The 15,640-nt window shown below is 38.9% G+C and overlaps 1 protein-coding gene across 1 annotated transcript in view; it reads right to left on the bottom strand.

Annotated features, from left to right (window-relative positions):
* Nucleotides 1-3,731: 3,731 nt before the first annotated feature.
* Nucleotides 3,732-15,640, bottom strand: part of mpped1 (metallophosphoesterase domain containing 1) — a 116,504-nt gene continuing 104,595 nt past the window's right edge. Inside the window, exons 6-7 of the mRNA XM_012876772.3 lie at nt 6,738-6,851; nt 3,732-4,733 (exon numbers count right to left, since the gene is read on the bottom strand). Coding sequence (XP_012732226.1) covers nt 4,615-4,733; nt 6,738-6,851 — 233 coding nt within the window. The 3' untranslated portion in view covers nt 3,732-4,614. The remainder of the gene's footprint in view (nt 4,734-6,737; nt 6,852-15,640) is intronic.

Genomic DNA, 15,640 nt, shown 5'->3' on the forward strand with positions numbered 1-15,640 from the left:
CCTGTGTCCCCACATGGCAATAGTTACTAAGTTTTAACACAGATCATAACATTATGGTAGCCAAACAAATAAAAAAATCAAATGGCCAGAACAGTCCATCTGTTTTTAAAGGCTGTGTGCTCATGTGCCAAAAGCTGCTATGCCATGGAAACATATTTGCTTCCTTACATATTATTTTCTATTTTTCCTTTTTTCTTGTCAGTTACATGTTTCAGATCATCAATCCCATTTTCTACAATCATACAAAGATACACTTAAACAAATAAAAATGGTGATTTTTTTATCAGGTGTAAGAACTGTCCAAATCAACTTGGCCCTATGTGAAAAAGTTATTGCCACTAAATCTAATAAATGGTTTTGCTAACCTTGGCAATAACTCCTGTCCAATGCTCCTCTTGCAGAATTCTGTTATTCCAGCCACATTGAAGTTTTTTTTGTTTTTTTTCAAGAATCCGTGACTTTGTTTAATATCATGCCACAGCATCCTAACCAGCCTGTGATTAGACAGACTCTAACCACTTCTTTTTTCTTCTTTTTTTGTAGCCAGTCAGTGGTAGACCTGGTAGTGTAATTCTGATGATTCTGATAAGTTGTGCTTGACCTTTAAGTCAGAAACTGATACCCAGACAAATTCTTCAGGACTTTCTCATGGAAAACAGAACGTATGGTACCATCAATTATGGTGAGGTGTCCTAAAGAAACAGAGCTGACAAAGACATCACACCCTTTCATATCTGACTGTCTGTATGATGTTTTTTGTTTTGTTTTGCCTGAAATGCCACGTTAGTTTTACAGATATGATGGGAGTTACTCATTCTAAAATGTTTAACCTCTGTCGTATGATTCCGCAGAATATTTCTGTAAACGCATCATCAAGATGTTTTTGGAAAATGTAAACCAGACCTTTATGTTCTTTTTGATCAACAATGGTTCTGTTGGAGTTCTCCCAGAGAGGCCATTCTTTGGCAGTCTCTCTTTCTTATTGTATTCCACTTTGGATGTTGCAGCTCTTTTTTCTAGGAATCTGGCCAAATTTATTAGTTCTCCAAAATGCTAACAACCCAGGGTCCAGACCAGGAAGCAGAGCTGTAAACACAACTTCATTTAATAATGTACGTATTCCATTAAAAAGCCAAAACAGTTCAGCTTTCAATACTCTTTACCTGTAGAACAGTAGTTTGAAGGGAGAGTTTTCTTTGTTCAAAAGTAGGGCAGAAAGGATTTAGGTAGTTGGTCACTTTCCTGCAGGAGATACATTTTCAACCCACTCCAGTTGCATAAAGAGAAAGAAGCTTGGACTTAATCAGGTAATTTTACAATAAGAAAAAAGAGCCCAAACCAAAGCATATTTCTAACAACCTTTGGAAGCTACAATGCAGAATTTTCATTGTGATTAATATAAATGTTATATTAACATTTGCAACAGGTCAATATTTTCAAACCCTACTTTACAGGGAATAAAATACAAAAATGTCTTCAAGGTGAGGTTCAAACCTTTTACTATTTGTTTTTGCATAAAGGTTTTTCTGTGAAATGTCTATACTCATTCTTTCTCATGACATCTAGTGAGAAATTAGAACTGATAAGACAAAACAATAGGCTTCCTATCCTCTAAGCATTTTTAATAACTGTTGACGACAAGACATCACAATAAATAAAAACAACCAAACAAAATTCAAAATTTTTGTTTGGACTGTTTAGATGCAATAGAACTTTATGAGTTATTTAAAATTTTAGCTTCATCTAAACCTTCAACTTGTATGTTAGACCCAATCCCAAACGTTACTCAAGGAAGTAGTCTCTTTGATTAATGCCCCTATTTAACCATGATTAATCTATCCTTAGTAAATGGATATGTACCACAGGCTTTTAAACTAGCTGTCATTCAACCATTACTTAAGAAATCCTCTCTTGAGCAAGATGACTTAATAAATTACAGACATATATGTAATCTTCTTTTCCTATCAAAAATTCTTGAGAAAGTAGTTGCTAATCAAGTATGCGAACACTTACAAAGTAATGACCTCTTTGAAGAGTTTCAGTCAGGCTTTAGAGCTCATAGCACTGAAACAGCTCTGGTGAAGGTCACTAATGATATTCTCATGGCCTCAGATAATGGCCTTGTGTACTTGTCCTGTTAGATCTCAGTGCTGCATTTGATACAGTTGATCCCAATATTCTCCTAGAAAGACTTGAACATACTGTAGGGATTAAGGGAAAAGCATTTGGCTATGCCTAAACATTTTTTGAATTGATTAAGTTTAACTTTAGAGGAATGTTGTGTTCTAGGTGAGCGGATCAATGTTACGGACTACAACCATGTCACATTCCTTTTAACAATAGTGTTATTAGACAAATAATGGTCTCATGTAACGTGACAGCAGTTTGAAATTTTCCTATAACGTTTTTGCATGGAAGTTTTTAGGATGGTAGGAATCTGCTTTGGTTTTGACCCTTTCTGGTTTGCCCTTAGTTCACCAGGACTTTCTGAACGTCTAATAATACTGCAGGTTCTGTTGAACGTGGAACTATAACATGAACATGAAATGACCTCCCAGTTGACTTAAAGGGTTAGTTCAGATTACTGAAGGCTGTCATGTAAAGGTATTATTGGTAACAGTTCCCTTACTGGTAGTAGAACGATGTAATTTCACAGTGAAGCTTATAGAGAGTAAAAAACTCTAAACGTATAAAGGTTACTTGTTAGAAAACTTGTGGAATTTGTTCAAGCATGTGCTCTGTGAACAGACTAACTGGATTTTATGCATTCAAATACCTTTTGAAAATGTTCACTACCAGAAGTTGTCATACTATTTGTAAGACTGAGGTAACGCAATCCTAAATAGTAGCAGTGGAAATAAACTGTACCTAAAATGTTGCTACATTTTATCCATGGCAGCCAAATTGGATGTAAGTTCAGGATTGATGTGAGACTTCTGATATCCCATGTTGCAATTCTGCTTTAAAGTGCCCGTCTCACTGAAAGCCCAATGACACTTTGTCAAAGCACACACACACACACAGACTTCTTCAAATAAACAAAACTGTCCCATTAACGCACACAATCTATCTTAAAAGTGAATGCAGACACATTCTCTGCCTTCTCTTTACCTTTACCCAATTTGAAACATTAAGACATCAGCATAGTGCAATAAGTTCTCATGTGCTTAGGAAGCAAAGGAGGAGAAGGAGTAAACTGCAGCCATGGGGAATATTCACACATAACCTTAGAGAGCAGACCTGGTTCTCTTATGCAAAGCATATTCAGATATCCAAAACCAGGTAATAGAGGCTTGAAAAAATTCCAAACAATTTTACAAATCTGTATCTCTCTTTAAAGAACAAAAGATGTAATAAGAGTTAATTAGTAAATACAGTTGGGGAAAAAAAAAGAATAAATACCACAACAAGCTTTAACAATACTAAGAAATAGACCAAATGAAATGCAGCAACCACAAATATTTACCTTTTTTTCATTTGAAAGCATAGCATAGCAACAGTATTGAAGAGCTGTTCTTTATTCTGAAGAAGGACCTTTACAAATATCATTTACATTGTGTGTAGTTACAGCTTTACTTCTCTTGAATGAAAGAATCAGATGCTCGTCCTCCTACAAAATATCCTAACTGAGTAACTTGAAACATCAACTGCTGCTTTCGGTTGTCCAGCTTTCCTCTGGCTGAATGGACAGAAGTGTTAGCACTCCATGTTTAATAGTCGTTTTTTTTTTTTTCACGTCTCAGAAACTTCCAGTAACAGATACACTGGGGGCTAGTCACAGCATTGAGGATGGAGAGGATGAAGGAGCGTAAGGAACACATAGAGCCCTGGTACATTGGGGTGGGACAGAGTACCCTGTTTCTGCCTTCCAGCTGGTTAAGAGGCTCACCTGAGGCTGTAACGAGCCCCAGAGAGCAGCGTCGACACATCTGACACCCCAACATACTTTTAGCCCGTGGCAGAGACCTCTTACTGCCCTTGTACTCTTCCTTTGATGTTTTGCATGTGCAAACATGCCAAAGGGGAAAAAAGAAAAGAAAAAAAAAAACACATTCCAGCATGCTTTGGCCCCTAGGAGAGGAGAGGAAATGGAGGCATAAAAGGGAAGAGGGGTAACGTCTGTGTATGTGCAGGGGGATTGGAAAAGACATGGGAAATTAAAGTTGAAAAGTAGGAAGAATGGTGTGAAATCCTCTTGGCAAACGTTCCGTAGCTGCTCAGCCAAAAGCTCTCGTCTAGATGAGGAGTTGGCGTGTTTACTGTTAATTTTAATGAAGTAACAATGAAGTCTCTTTTGTCTCCAACAGCAGCATCGGATTGTCAGTTGCAGCGAGGACGCAGAAATGTTACAAATCGTCTGCATGTTAATGCGTCTTTCCATGAGTCCACGCATCTGCTTTTCAAGCTCCGTTTTAACATGAAGAAGTAGTTATGGCACATGAAATGATGGTGAAAGCCTGAGGAAGCATCCATCCATCACAAATCACACCCTATGAAACACGGACCTGTATTATATGTACAGAACGCCATCCGTCCAGCTCCTCAAACTCTACTTCCTCTTTGGGCGCCTTTCTCTTGACTGACAGCCGGGGTCTGGGTTCCAGCTTTTTCTAGTCATGTGGTCCTGGGGTTGGGAAGGTCAAAGACGATGGGGGGGTTCATGGGCAGGAAGTTGACCGTGCAGGCTGAGGCATTGATGAACGTTGTGGTGCCGTCTGTCATCATGCCATAGCCTAATGAATTAGAGAAATTAGGCAAAAAAAGGTAAAAAAAAAAAGAGAATGAGGCAAACATTGTGCTTATCTTTTTCACGACAACTTTGATGACTCAAGTGAAGAAGCAGTAGCAAGTCATGCTGGGAAATTACAATCAGCTTCTCCATAAAGCCTGTCAGCATATTTCCTTTAATATGCTTGGATAAAGCACTCTGTGAAGAACTAGCCACTACAGCAAAGAACTTTTGGGTGTTAGCCTCCTTGTAGAGGGCATCAGTGACTATATATGAAACTCAATTCAAATTGTTTGCCAAAATAAACCAACTGTTCAAACATACAGGTACGTCTTTAAAATTAGAAAATCTTTAAAAGGTTTAATATTTCTTAAGACTCAAAGGGAAACTCATGTAATATATAGATTCTTTACATAAAGTGTGAAAAATTTAAAGTCTTTACTTTTTCTAAATTTTGGTGAACATGGCATACAAATAATGAAAAAACCCCAAATTCAGTGTCACAAAATTTTAACATGGTAAACTCACGGGACAAACAAGCATGCACACGCCTAAGGTGTGTGTGCAGCTACAGACTGCATGCAAGCAAATATCAGTGGAAGTGTATGCATACATTTAATCTATATTTGATCTAATCTGTTACAGATTTTCTCAGATTCACAGATCAGAGAAATTGTGCAATAAAATCAAACTTGTGTACCCAATTTCTGTCTTTAAAATTCCAAAAATGTGTTTGTTGTTATTCCACTCCACTAAAAGAAACTGTTCAACTAAACTCATTAAAAGCAAAGAAACTAATCTCAGTAATGCCAATGATGAGTATAAGGTACAGTTTTGACTGGAAAAGCGCTACAATTTAAGTCACATGGTACAAAATGAAAACAAATGCAGTTTTTGTATTCTTTTTTGTAGAACTAGTGGCCTTTTTATTGAAGGTAGGCTGACAGGAAGGGGGCTGAGAGAGGGAGAAGAAATGCAGCAAAGGACTGCAGGCTGGAGTCAAACCTGGTCAGCAGCGTTGAAAACTAAAGCCTCTATACGTGTGCTACTCCTGTGCAGTTTTAATCTTGAGTTTAGCCAGAACAGACAGAATTTTTTAGTGAATATTCCGAAATATAAACCAAGGAGATGAAAAGGTTTGTTTCATGAGTCAAGAAGTAGAGAAATAATTCTACTTGCAGTTATTGATGATGAAAGTTAGGAAAATTACCAACATTAGACCCTGTAAATGTAAGGAATTGGAGCACGTTCTGGCTTCCGAAGCCCTTTGGAACAACATGTCTGTCAAGTAAGAGATGTAAAACTGATATCACCACCTTTAAGAAGGGTCCCAATGTGAGACACATTTCTTTGACTCCAGGTGTGTGAAAGCAATCTCTATAGCTGTTTTGGCCCTTTGATATTTGAATTAGATTTATTCAAAACACACCTATTTTTGAATGTCTTGGATAGCTGCTCTCAGCTAATTTCATCTTCAAAAAAAACCTGAGTCACTTTCTAATCTGGTTGTCTCTGATCAGGGACTGCTGCTCCAGGGCCCAACACTGACCTGATAACCCTGGAATAAAAAGCAATCCTCAGCACAGGGAGCTGCATCTCTGCCCTTGCTGGCCTGGATGAATTGCAGATTAGGAAGTAGCGGCTAATCAGCAGTCATGGGGAAATATCTAAGTAACCAGGGAAGATATGGCCATCCAGTCCATGTCAGGTCTTGAAATGATGTAAATAAAATCTGAGATGAACGAGAACTGCTGAAACAGCAAAATTGGAGAAGTAACATGTAGAAAGCTAGACCAATCCTAACAGTTTGACTAGAAATTAGGGATAACAGACGCCAAGGGCAGTGATGCACCAGCTTGTGTGAACACAATGCCAAGGCCGAAAGTCATTAGCACTGAACGTTTGTGTGCATTTGTATGCAACTGGTTAAAAACATTGGTACTCAAACATGATGGATTCCATCATCTAGCAGTGCAAAAAAAAAAAAAAAAAAAGCAGATGCACTTACCTTCATGAATGTGTCCAAACACGTGTAATTTGGGCTGGACTCTCCTCTGAACTGTGTTGAGCAGCTCCATGCATCCGACGCGCTGCATCTTTTTAGGAACCCAGTCCAGAAAGCCTGCACGAAGCAAAGGGCAAATCAGACAGGCGTGGCAGCAAATACTGAACTCCATTCAAAGTCCAGCTGGGGCACAGGGGGGGGGGGGGGGGGGGGGGGGATTTTTGGATTTACTTTGGAATCATTTTTGTGAATGTGTTAGGAGGGCATAGGAGAGATTCTTTGGGATGCAAAGATGGAAAGAAAAAAACCTTTTAAACATGAGTGGTTGTTGCTTTAACAATGAATGAGGTTTTCCAAATGTTCATGAAGAGAGTATAACGGCCTCACTCCAGTTTTGTTATAGAATCAACAAAAACTGTTGGACTTGGGTTAAACAGTAGATGTTTTTTTTATAGAATTGGTTGTAAAGCCTTACACATCATCATCATCATATTTGTACTGTTGCAGGTACTGTTACACTGATTCATGATATTACTTTTTCATGATATAGGGTTCTTCTAAATGCCGACAATAAACAAAGTGATCTGTCAATAAATGTAAATATGAGCTTCTCAAGTTCCTATATGTAAGCACAAGTTGTACATTTTAAAAATGAATGCAAAACAATCTTCTGTCAACAAAAGAAAAGTCTTCATTTTAAATGTTTCTTTAAAAGGTGATTATTATAATTATTAAAAGTATGTAGCCAACTTTAGCCACTGTTTAGAAATGTACATTAACCTGCAAAAGTATCATATCCCTTAAACCTTTTCTCAAACCCTAATGCCTTTTATTTGCTATATATTATATTTGAAAAAAGTGTAAAGTGAAAGGAAAAGAAGTTTTTAGCATTTTTGATAGTACACACCCTTGGTAAGAGAACCATGTTTTACTGCAGTTACAGCTGGAAGTCCTTGGAGGATGTTTCTAGCAGCTTAGGCTCAATCAGACTGGATCTAGAGCATCTGTGAACATTGTGAAGTACTGCACCATATTCTCTGTTATGTTCAGATCTAACACATGAAAATTCTTTGATATGAACCATCTCATTGTATCAATATGTTTGGGGTTTTCCTGCTGGAAGGTGAACATCCACTCCAGTTTCAAATCCTCTACAGCCTCTATCAGGTATTCTGAAAGGATTCTCCTTGATTTAGCTCCAGCCATCTTCCAGTCAACATTTGACCAGCTTCCTTATCATCTCTCCACAGCATTATGCTGCCACCACCATGGGAATCGTATGTTTAGAGGAATGAGCAGTGTTACTTTTCTGTCCCACATACTGCTGTGCTTTTAGACTGAAAGGTGCAATTTTGGTCTCTTCTGAGCAAAGTACCTTCTTCCACGTTTACAGTGTCCCTCTGGGATTGCTCAATTGGAGATGTATTTCAGAAGGAAATACATCTCCTTATCAAAAATCCTGGCTTATGATTGGATAAACCACTTATCCCTCATTTGTACTGACGTGCTACTTCAACCGCTCACATCGAAACAAACACCGAAACATAAACCAAAAGACGGGGCGGGAAATGTGCGTTCAGCCCAGCTCTTCTACTACGTCAGAACAGCGGCAGGACCTGGTAAACACTTCTTGCTGAGTTAAACCTTTCTACTCTATTATGATGCACTGAAATCGGGGACATTTCCGGGACAACTTTTGCCGGGAACAGGACATCCAAAATGGGCACTAGGGGGCGTCTGGTCACCCTTGCTTCCTCGCTGCCAGCCGCCATTGTTGTCTGCATCCAAACAGTTGCTTCTCTGATACGTCACATCTACGAAAATCCTGACCAGTGATCCTGATTGGCTCGTCCATTTTATTTGGTATTGAAATCACCCAATGGCAGCGAGTCCAGATGGATGTGTGGAGCTCGGTGGAACTATATCCATCTGGCAAGAGTCATGTTAGTGCCCCCCATACGGAGTGTGGCAAACAAAAACTAGGACTTTCTATAGCCTTCTTTTTGCCACTCTTCCATAAAAGCCATAGCCATGATCTCCATGATTAATAATTATCCTTTCAACATATTATCTCACCTGAGCTGTAAATCTGTACAGCTCTTCGTGTTAATTCAACTCATTTCAATTCAATTTTATTTATGTAGTGCCAGTTCACAACTTCCTATCCAGTTCCTATCCAGTTCACAACACATGTCATCTCAAGGCATTTTACAAAGTCAAATTCGATCAAATCATACAGACAGATTGGTCAAAAATTTTCTATCTAAGGAAACCCAGCAGGTTGCAACAAGTCTCTCCAAGCAGCATTCACTCCTCCTGAAAGAGCGTAGAGCCACAGTGGACAGTCGTCTGCATTGTTGATGGCTTTGCAGCAATCCCTCATACTGAGCATGCATGAAGCGACAGTGGAGAGGAAAACTTCCCTTTAACAGGGAGGAAAACCTCTAGCAGAACCAGAACCAGGCTCAGTGTGAACGCTCATCTGCCTCGACTTACTGGGGGTTAGAGAAGACGGAGCAGAGACACACAAAAGCAGAGAAGCACACATTGATCCAGGAATCCTTTCTATCTTAGAGGGTAATGGCAGTTACCATTGACCTCTTTTCTAATTCTCTAATTGATGCTCTCATTGCCCAGCCTGTCAGGTCAGGTAGACATACATGTCTTCGTAGGTCTGTAGTTGGTCCATCCTATTTCCATGCTCAGCTGAACAGAACTCTGTGAGATGGAGGCATGTAGTGGTCTACCACACAAATGCGTTTGCATTGCATACAGTAGTGTGATGAATTTTGAAACAAACTGTGGGCCTCTGTCACAGATGTTGTGGATGCTAGGGGAACCACTTCAGGACACCGGATCATGGTCAGGAGGTGTGTTAAACCTTGTGAAAGAGGTAGAGGACCCACCAGGTCCACTTGAATGTGATCAAAGTAATGACCAGGAGTGAGGAATGATTCAAGAGGTAACTTAGTATACCTGTACACATGCTGCAGCCCATCCCCTAATAGGTTTGCGTTGACCAGGCCAAAAAAAAAAAGACCACCTTCCTGCACCTGCCTCTCCTCCAAATTGAGACCTGTGGGTGCAGCCTGGAGTGCTACAGTCCACAGCTATAGCAGAAAAAAATCCATGCCAACATTGTGTCACAGACTCTCAGCCAACAAGTTGGACTGGCCGGCTATATGCTGAATGTCTGTCACAAACTCAGAAACAATGACAAGGTGTTGTTGCTGGAACAGACCCGAGGTCAGAAATGCTCTACGTGGTAAATGTTAAGGGCTTGTGGTCCATGTGCCTAAAAACATATAGAAAAAAATAAAATGGTGAGTTGCTAAGTAGAGAGCCTGTAACTGCCTGTCAATACCTGGCATGGACTTACCATATAGGAAAAGTAGGCAACCACCTGGGGCCCCCCACAAGTTGTCCACCCCACTAACAGTGCCCCTGCATTATTTCTGTACATATAAAATAAAACAATTATGATTTACAATCAAAATAAAAATGAAAAAAGTGAGAGAAAAAAAAAAAAATATATATATATATATATATATATATATATATATATATATATATATATATATATATATATATATATATATTTGTACCATACTAAAATTGGGGGAAGCCCTGCTTGTTTTCTGACTAGCCCGGATCTCACTTCAGAAGACATTTTTTTTGCGTCTTGCATGTACATCTTTTGTAACAGACATTTAGTTTAAAAAAGATGCATTAAGCCCTAAAATGACATTATATTTAATTATCACATTTTAAAACAGATTAGTTTTGTTGTATTCCATATAATCACTATCACTCCACCATAACCTTAAAATGATTAAAATCAAAATGTAACATAAAAAATGTTTCCCAGCCACTGCTACAACAGGGGGCACGGCTCATTTCAGAGCAGAGCATTAAGGCCTACTGCGGCATTAAGGCAGACTTAGAAGAGCCACCCTTCACAAAACCTTGCCTGGCACTGGTCAAAAACTCTGATTTTCCAACAGTTTAAAGCTGAAAAAGGCAAACGGTTGAAAACCCCCAGAGACTCGCTGCTCTAACACTGCCTGATGTGTCAGTCATCAAAGCCATCTGCTCAGACAGGGAAGGTTGGGCCAAAAGAGCAGCATATAGGTCAACGTGGATTTAGCATCACAAAATGCCTGGAGTCGTCCAGTCAATGCTGTCACTGGCTTTTTTTCCTCTTAAGCGAGCCATGAAGTGACTGGAGAAGTTGTACTGCCCTGGGGAGGAAATGGTTGTAAAAATGAACCATCTCCAATAAACTCCTGCAGAGCTTTCACAGTATGCAGCAGCAGAAAATCAGACAGGCCATCATCACAAGGAATGAATGATAGACTACACATCCCTGCATGCATTGCTCTGATGTTACAGACAGAGGTTAAGCGGATGAGCCATGCAGGTCGCCAGCTCCTCTCCAGTGGTGATGGGAATGCCGGTTTTTTTTGATTGTACTAAATTACTAGAATCAGTACATTAAAATGACTTGTTCACTGAATCATTCTATATTTTAGCTTCCTTAAAATGAAGATAGGCAATAAGCATGGCTTCAATGACACTAAGGCTATGTTCACACTGCAGCCGGAAGTGACCCAATCTCAAATTTTTTTTTTTTGCCCTTATGCGACCTGGATCTGATCTTTTCATGAAAGTCTGAACAACACAGATCGGATTTTTTCAAATGCGACCTGTGTCTGTACGGCCAGGTCGCATTTATCCCACCTGTACGTCATTCATACTCGACAAACGTCACTAATCAGCGTCCTGCTATGCAGAAGCGGGAAGAAAAACGACACCCATGGCGGACAACAATGATGAGAGCAGTCAGTGGAGGGAAAGCCGCCAGCATTATAATCCATGTTTACTTCCAGAAACACTGAGTACGCTTGCTACGTGTGACGTCATCGCGTTCTCAACTGGCATGCGGGACACTTAAGTTGCATGAATTCAGTTAACACAGGAGATCACATACAAGTCACATATATTTGGAAATGTGAATGGAATTGAGCATTAAGGCCTGCAGTGTGAACGTAGCCTAAGTGTGATATTTGTAGAAGTTTAACTGTCTATTTCAGGGGTGTCAAACACACGGCCCGCGGGCCGCTTCTGGCCCGCTGAACAATTTAGTCCTGCCCAGTGGCTAAATGCATTAAAAAAATATATTTTTATTATTTTTTCCCCCAGTGTCCTGTCTGGCAATGTGACAATAAGAATTGTTGTCTTAATGCCAGAAAGAGCTAATCAGATTTGACTTTCACAAGTGGAGCAGTACTGCTTTTGCCATAGTGCTCCGCTGGATTTATGAAGGTGAATAGTTTTATTATGATTCATGCAGGGAATATCTCAAATGATATGGACACTACAATGGGAAAGTAGGAGAGGAAAGGAAGAACAAGAAGAAAAAAAACAAAAGGTGAAAGAAAGAGGAGATAAAAGGAAGAGAATGATAAAACAATTATTGAAAAAAACATGTACTTCGTTTAATTAAAAATCTGCAGTTCCTATATTGTCCACGAGGGGCGCTGTGTTTTAATTAGCAGATGGTAGCACTGAGCTTCAGATGTGGAAAATTGATTTTAAATAATTTCTTATTTTATTTTTATGTTTGTATTTTGCCATGCATGACAGTGTTTTTAAGTTCCAAAGAATGTGAATAAATGTTTTTCAACATTGTACAATCACTGTGATCAGTTCTTATGCATAATGCACAAGTAAATGTTTAACTGAGTAAAAGTATTGTTGAAATTGCACATACTTTTCTTAAAAACGCTGAGGTTATTCATAATATATTGTGTAAACGTGAAATTCATTTAATATAAAAATCAACAACAAGTCTACTTTTATTAGTTCTATTTAAACTTGCAATGAGTTTACTCATGTGGCCCTCTTGAGATCAGATTAAGCTGTATGCGGCCCCTAAACTAAAATGACTTTGACACCCCTGATCTATTTTGTTCATTTACAGCTATAAAGAGATTTCTAAAGATAAGACAGCCTTCTAAGCTCTTTCTTTGCATTATTTTGAAGTTCTGTCAACCAGACATCAGTCAGCTCAGATGGAAAAAAGAAAAAAATACATCTCTAAATATGACTTTTGAATCAAAAAATCTATCACTTCCAAATATATATATAATTCAAGATTCCGTTATTCATTACAGTGATTTATCCATTACATAAATCACTGTAATGTGTATCCCAAACTAGATCCGTCCACCCTATCTCAATCCCTTGGTGTTGTGGAAGTGACACAGCATCCTTTAATCAGGAAAGTTTATCAATATTGAAAGAAAGATGCTGCTTAGCCCTATTCTCCACAACTTTCTCCCCAAGCTGATGTGTTCCTCTGTCTTCATGATGGTGTTTGTTATATATAATATTTTCTAACAGACCTCTGGGGCCAGAAACAAAACAGCTGCATTTAGACTCAGATTAAACTAAACACAAATTATCAAACTCTATGCAAATTTAGGGGCATTGGAGTAAAGGGGGCCTAGATGCAAATCCATGACACACATTACACATTTTTATTAGGTAAAAAATAAACAATTCATTAGCTTTCTTTTCCCATGAAAAAGATAAATAAATACATTGTAATTTGCTGTAACGTGACAATATGTAAAGCAATTCGGTGGATAAAATAGTTTTACTGGGATCTGCAGTTGCAGGTAAATGTTTCCATCGGTGTGTTGTCTGTCGGACAAAAAACAAACTAAAGTAATATCTTACCTTGGTACAATAATGCTTCTGTACAGATTGTTTCAGAAATTCGTTTAATTGGATGTTTGATGGCTTTGGGTGGATTTCCTGCGTGTTTGCCGCTGACATGCCTGAGTGAAGGTTATAAATTCCACCTCCCCTCTAATGGCGATACATCAAATTTTCAAACAAAGCTTTTCATTTCGGGCTGTTTGTGGGATGGTAAACTGCTCGGCACAGCACAAAGAGTACAAAAAAAAAAAAAAACAGGCTGTCTGAAAGCAGCCATATAAAATAAAGATCAATCAAAGCCACACACAGATGCAAACTTCACAGTAAGTGTGACAAGGATGAAGCATGGAGCGTGTAGGATTTAATGGCTGAACAGTGAGGAGTCACGCTTCTGACGCTGAGTCAATAAAAGCATCTAGTCGGAGGAATAAAATGAGCGAGGAGTATGAGACTCCATTTTTCGCCTCCTGTCACTTTTTGCAGACAACAATAATAAAGTGCAAACAAAAGACGACAGAGAAAAGAAGCAAACAAGGGGGGGGGGAAATGAAAAAAAAGGGACTGACTAATGGAGGTTTTAAAAAAGGAGAAACTAATCTGTATTTTTGAACAACAGATTCAATTTTTCTGTTTGTGAATTTTCAGATGAGACTTCAGTAAAAACATCTAATAAATGTTGAGTTTTAACTTTCTTATTTAAAAACCTTTTTCCCCATCTTGTTTCTTTTAATCAATGCACACTTTAGCCCACGTCTTGGTAAGTTAGCACTTATTTCATATTCTGATGTTTTTCAGAAGATGGATTGAATAGCACTCTTTGTGATGTAGGAAGTTTGTGATGACATGATAACATGGATTGTATTCAAGGGTATCACAGTTAAAGGGTCTAAATATCCTTGCATTATAATTATGAACACATTTATGCACTACTCTGTATTTTTCTATCCCTCACAGAGCAAATACGCATTGTGCTATCTGCTGTTTTATTCTGAGGCACCGCTAAAGTAAACAGACTGACCTTCCAATAGCTCATTGTTAATATGTACCAATCTTATTGAAACTATTTTATTTGCTTTCAGTTTTAGAGGTATTGTGTTTCATTGGTTGTAAATTGTAACAGTTTTACAGTCTTTGTAAAGCATTTGGTCAATGGAAAATTGTTTTATTGGGATAGAGAGCCACTTATGTATTTAAGGGGTAGCCAGTAAAATAACATAAATAGAAATCCCAATTTTTGTAATAATGGAAATATTTCACAGGAGTGAGGTATAAACCCCACTACCTGCTCATGGAAAAGAGTTTTCTACATTTCACTATATACTTCTCACCTTTTAAACCAATGTACATATGGGGATGGGGGACATAGAATAATTTACTGTAATTTTTGCAATCCTATGGCAGCAGCGGAGGTGAAGTGAGAATTTACCAGGGCTCTTTCTGTCTCAGGGTGTTTTCCTCTAATACGCCTCTTGTTTAAAGCAGCTGCTGCTTTTGGGCAGGGAGTCTGTTTTCCTCTTTTTCTCTCTCTCGCTCTCACGCCATCTCATTGCGATGTTACCTTCTTCCTCACAGCCGGATAGAAAGCACACGTTCTTTCTCTTTGGCCTCTGATATGCAGATTTATCTCACTTCTTAAGACATAATAACCTCTCCTGCACTGGCAACCAGTGTCTTGCTCACTCTTTTCTCTCATTCATTTCTTCATTTTTATTTTTTTTTTTTTTAGTAAGAGAAGAAAACAATTTGTAACATCTGTCCTTTTCTCTCCCTTCCTCCCATGTCAATTGCTCAGCTTTGGCATCTGAGTGACTGCGTGTCATGCACTAGTAGTCTGCTGTAGCTGCTCCATATGCCGGCGGCTCGGCTTGCGAGCAGATAGTTGGAGGCAGTTGGCTAAGCTGAATGAAAAACAAATTGTGGCGTTCGAAGCCGCGGCGCAGACACAAGAAATCAATCATAAACAGTTGTCGGAACAGCACAGCTGCAGCAGGAGATGAGGTGTAAAAGCGTGTGTGTGTGTGCGCGCGGCGCAGGGCGATGACTGTTTGTGTGTAAGCATGCGCGTACAGTAGGACATCAGTCAGCGTGCGATCTGGCGTCTGTGTTTGTTAATGTGTGGTAAAGTTGTCAGCGGCTAAAAGGTGAGCACTTTTCCAAAGTGGTTGTAATTAAAGACTTCT

This window comes from Fundulus heteroclitus, chromosome 17 (genome assembly GCF_011125445.2).
Source record: "Fundulus heteroclitus isolate FHET01 chromosome 17, MU-UCD_Fhet_4.1, whole genome shotgun sequence".
Classification (NCBI taxonomy): domain Eukaryota; kingdom Metazoa; phylum Chordata; class Actinopteri; order Cyprinodontiformes; family Fundulidae; genus Fundulus; species Fundulus heteroclitus.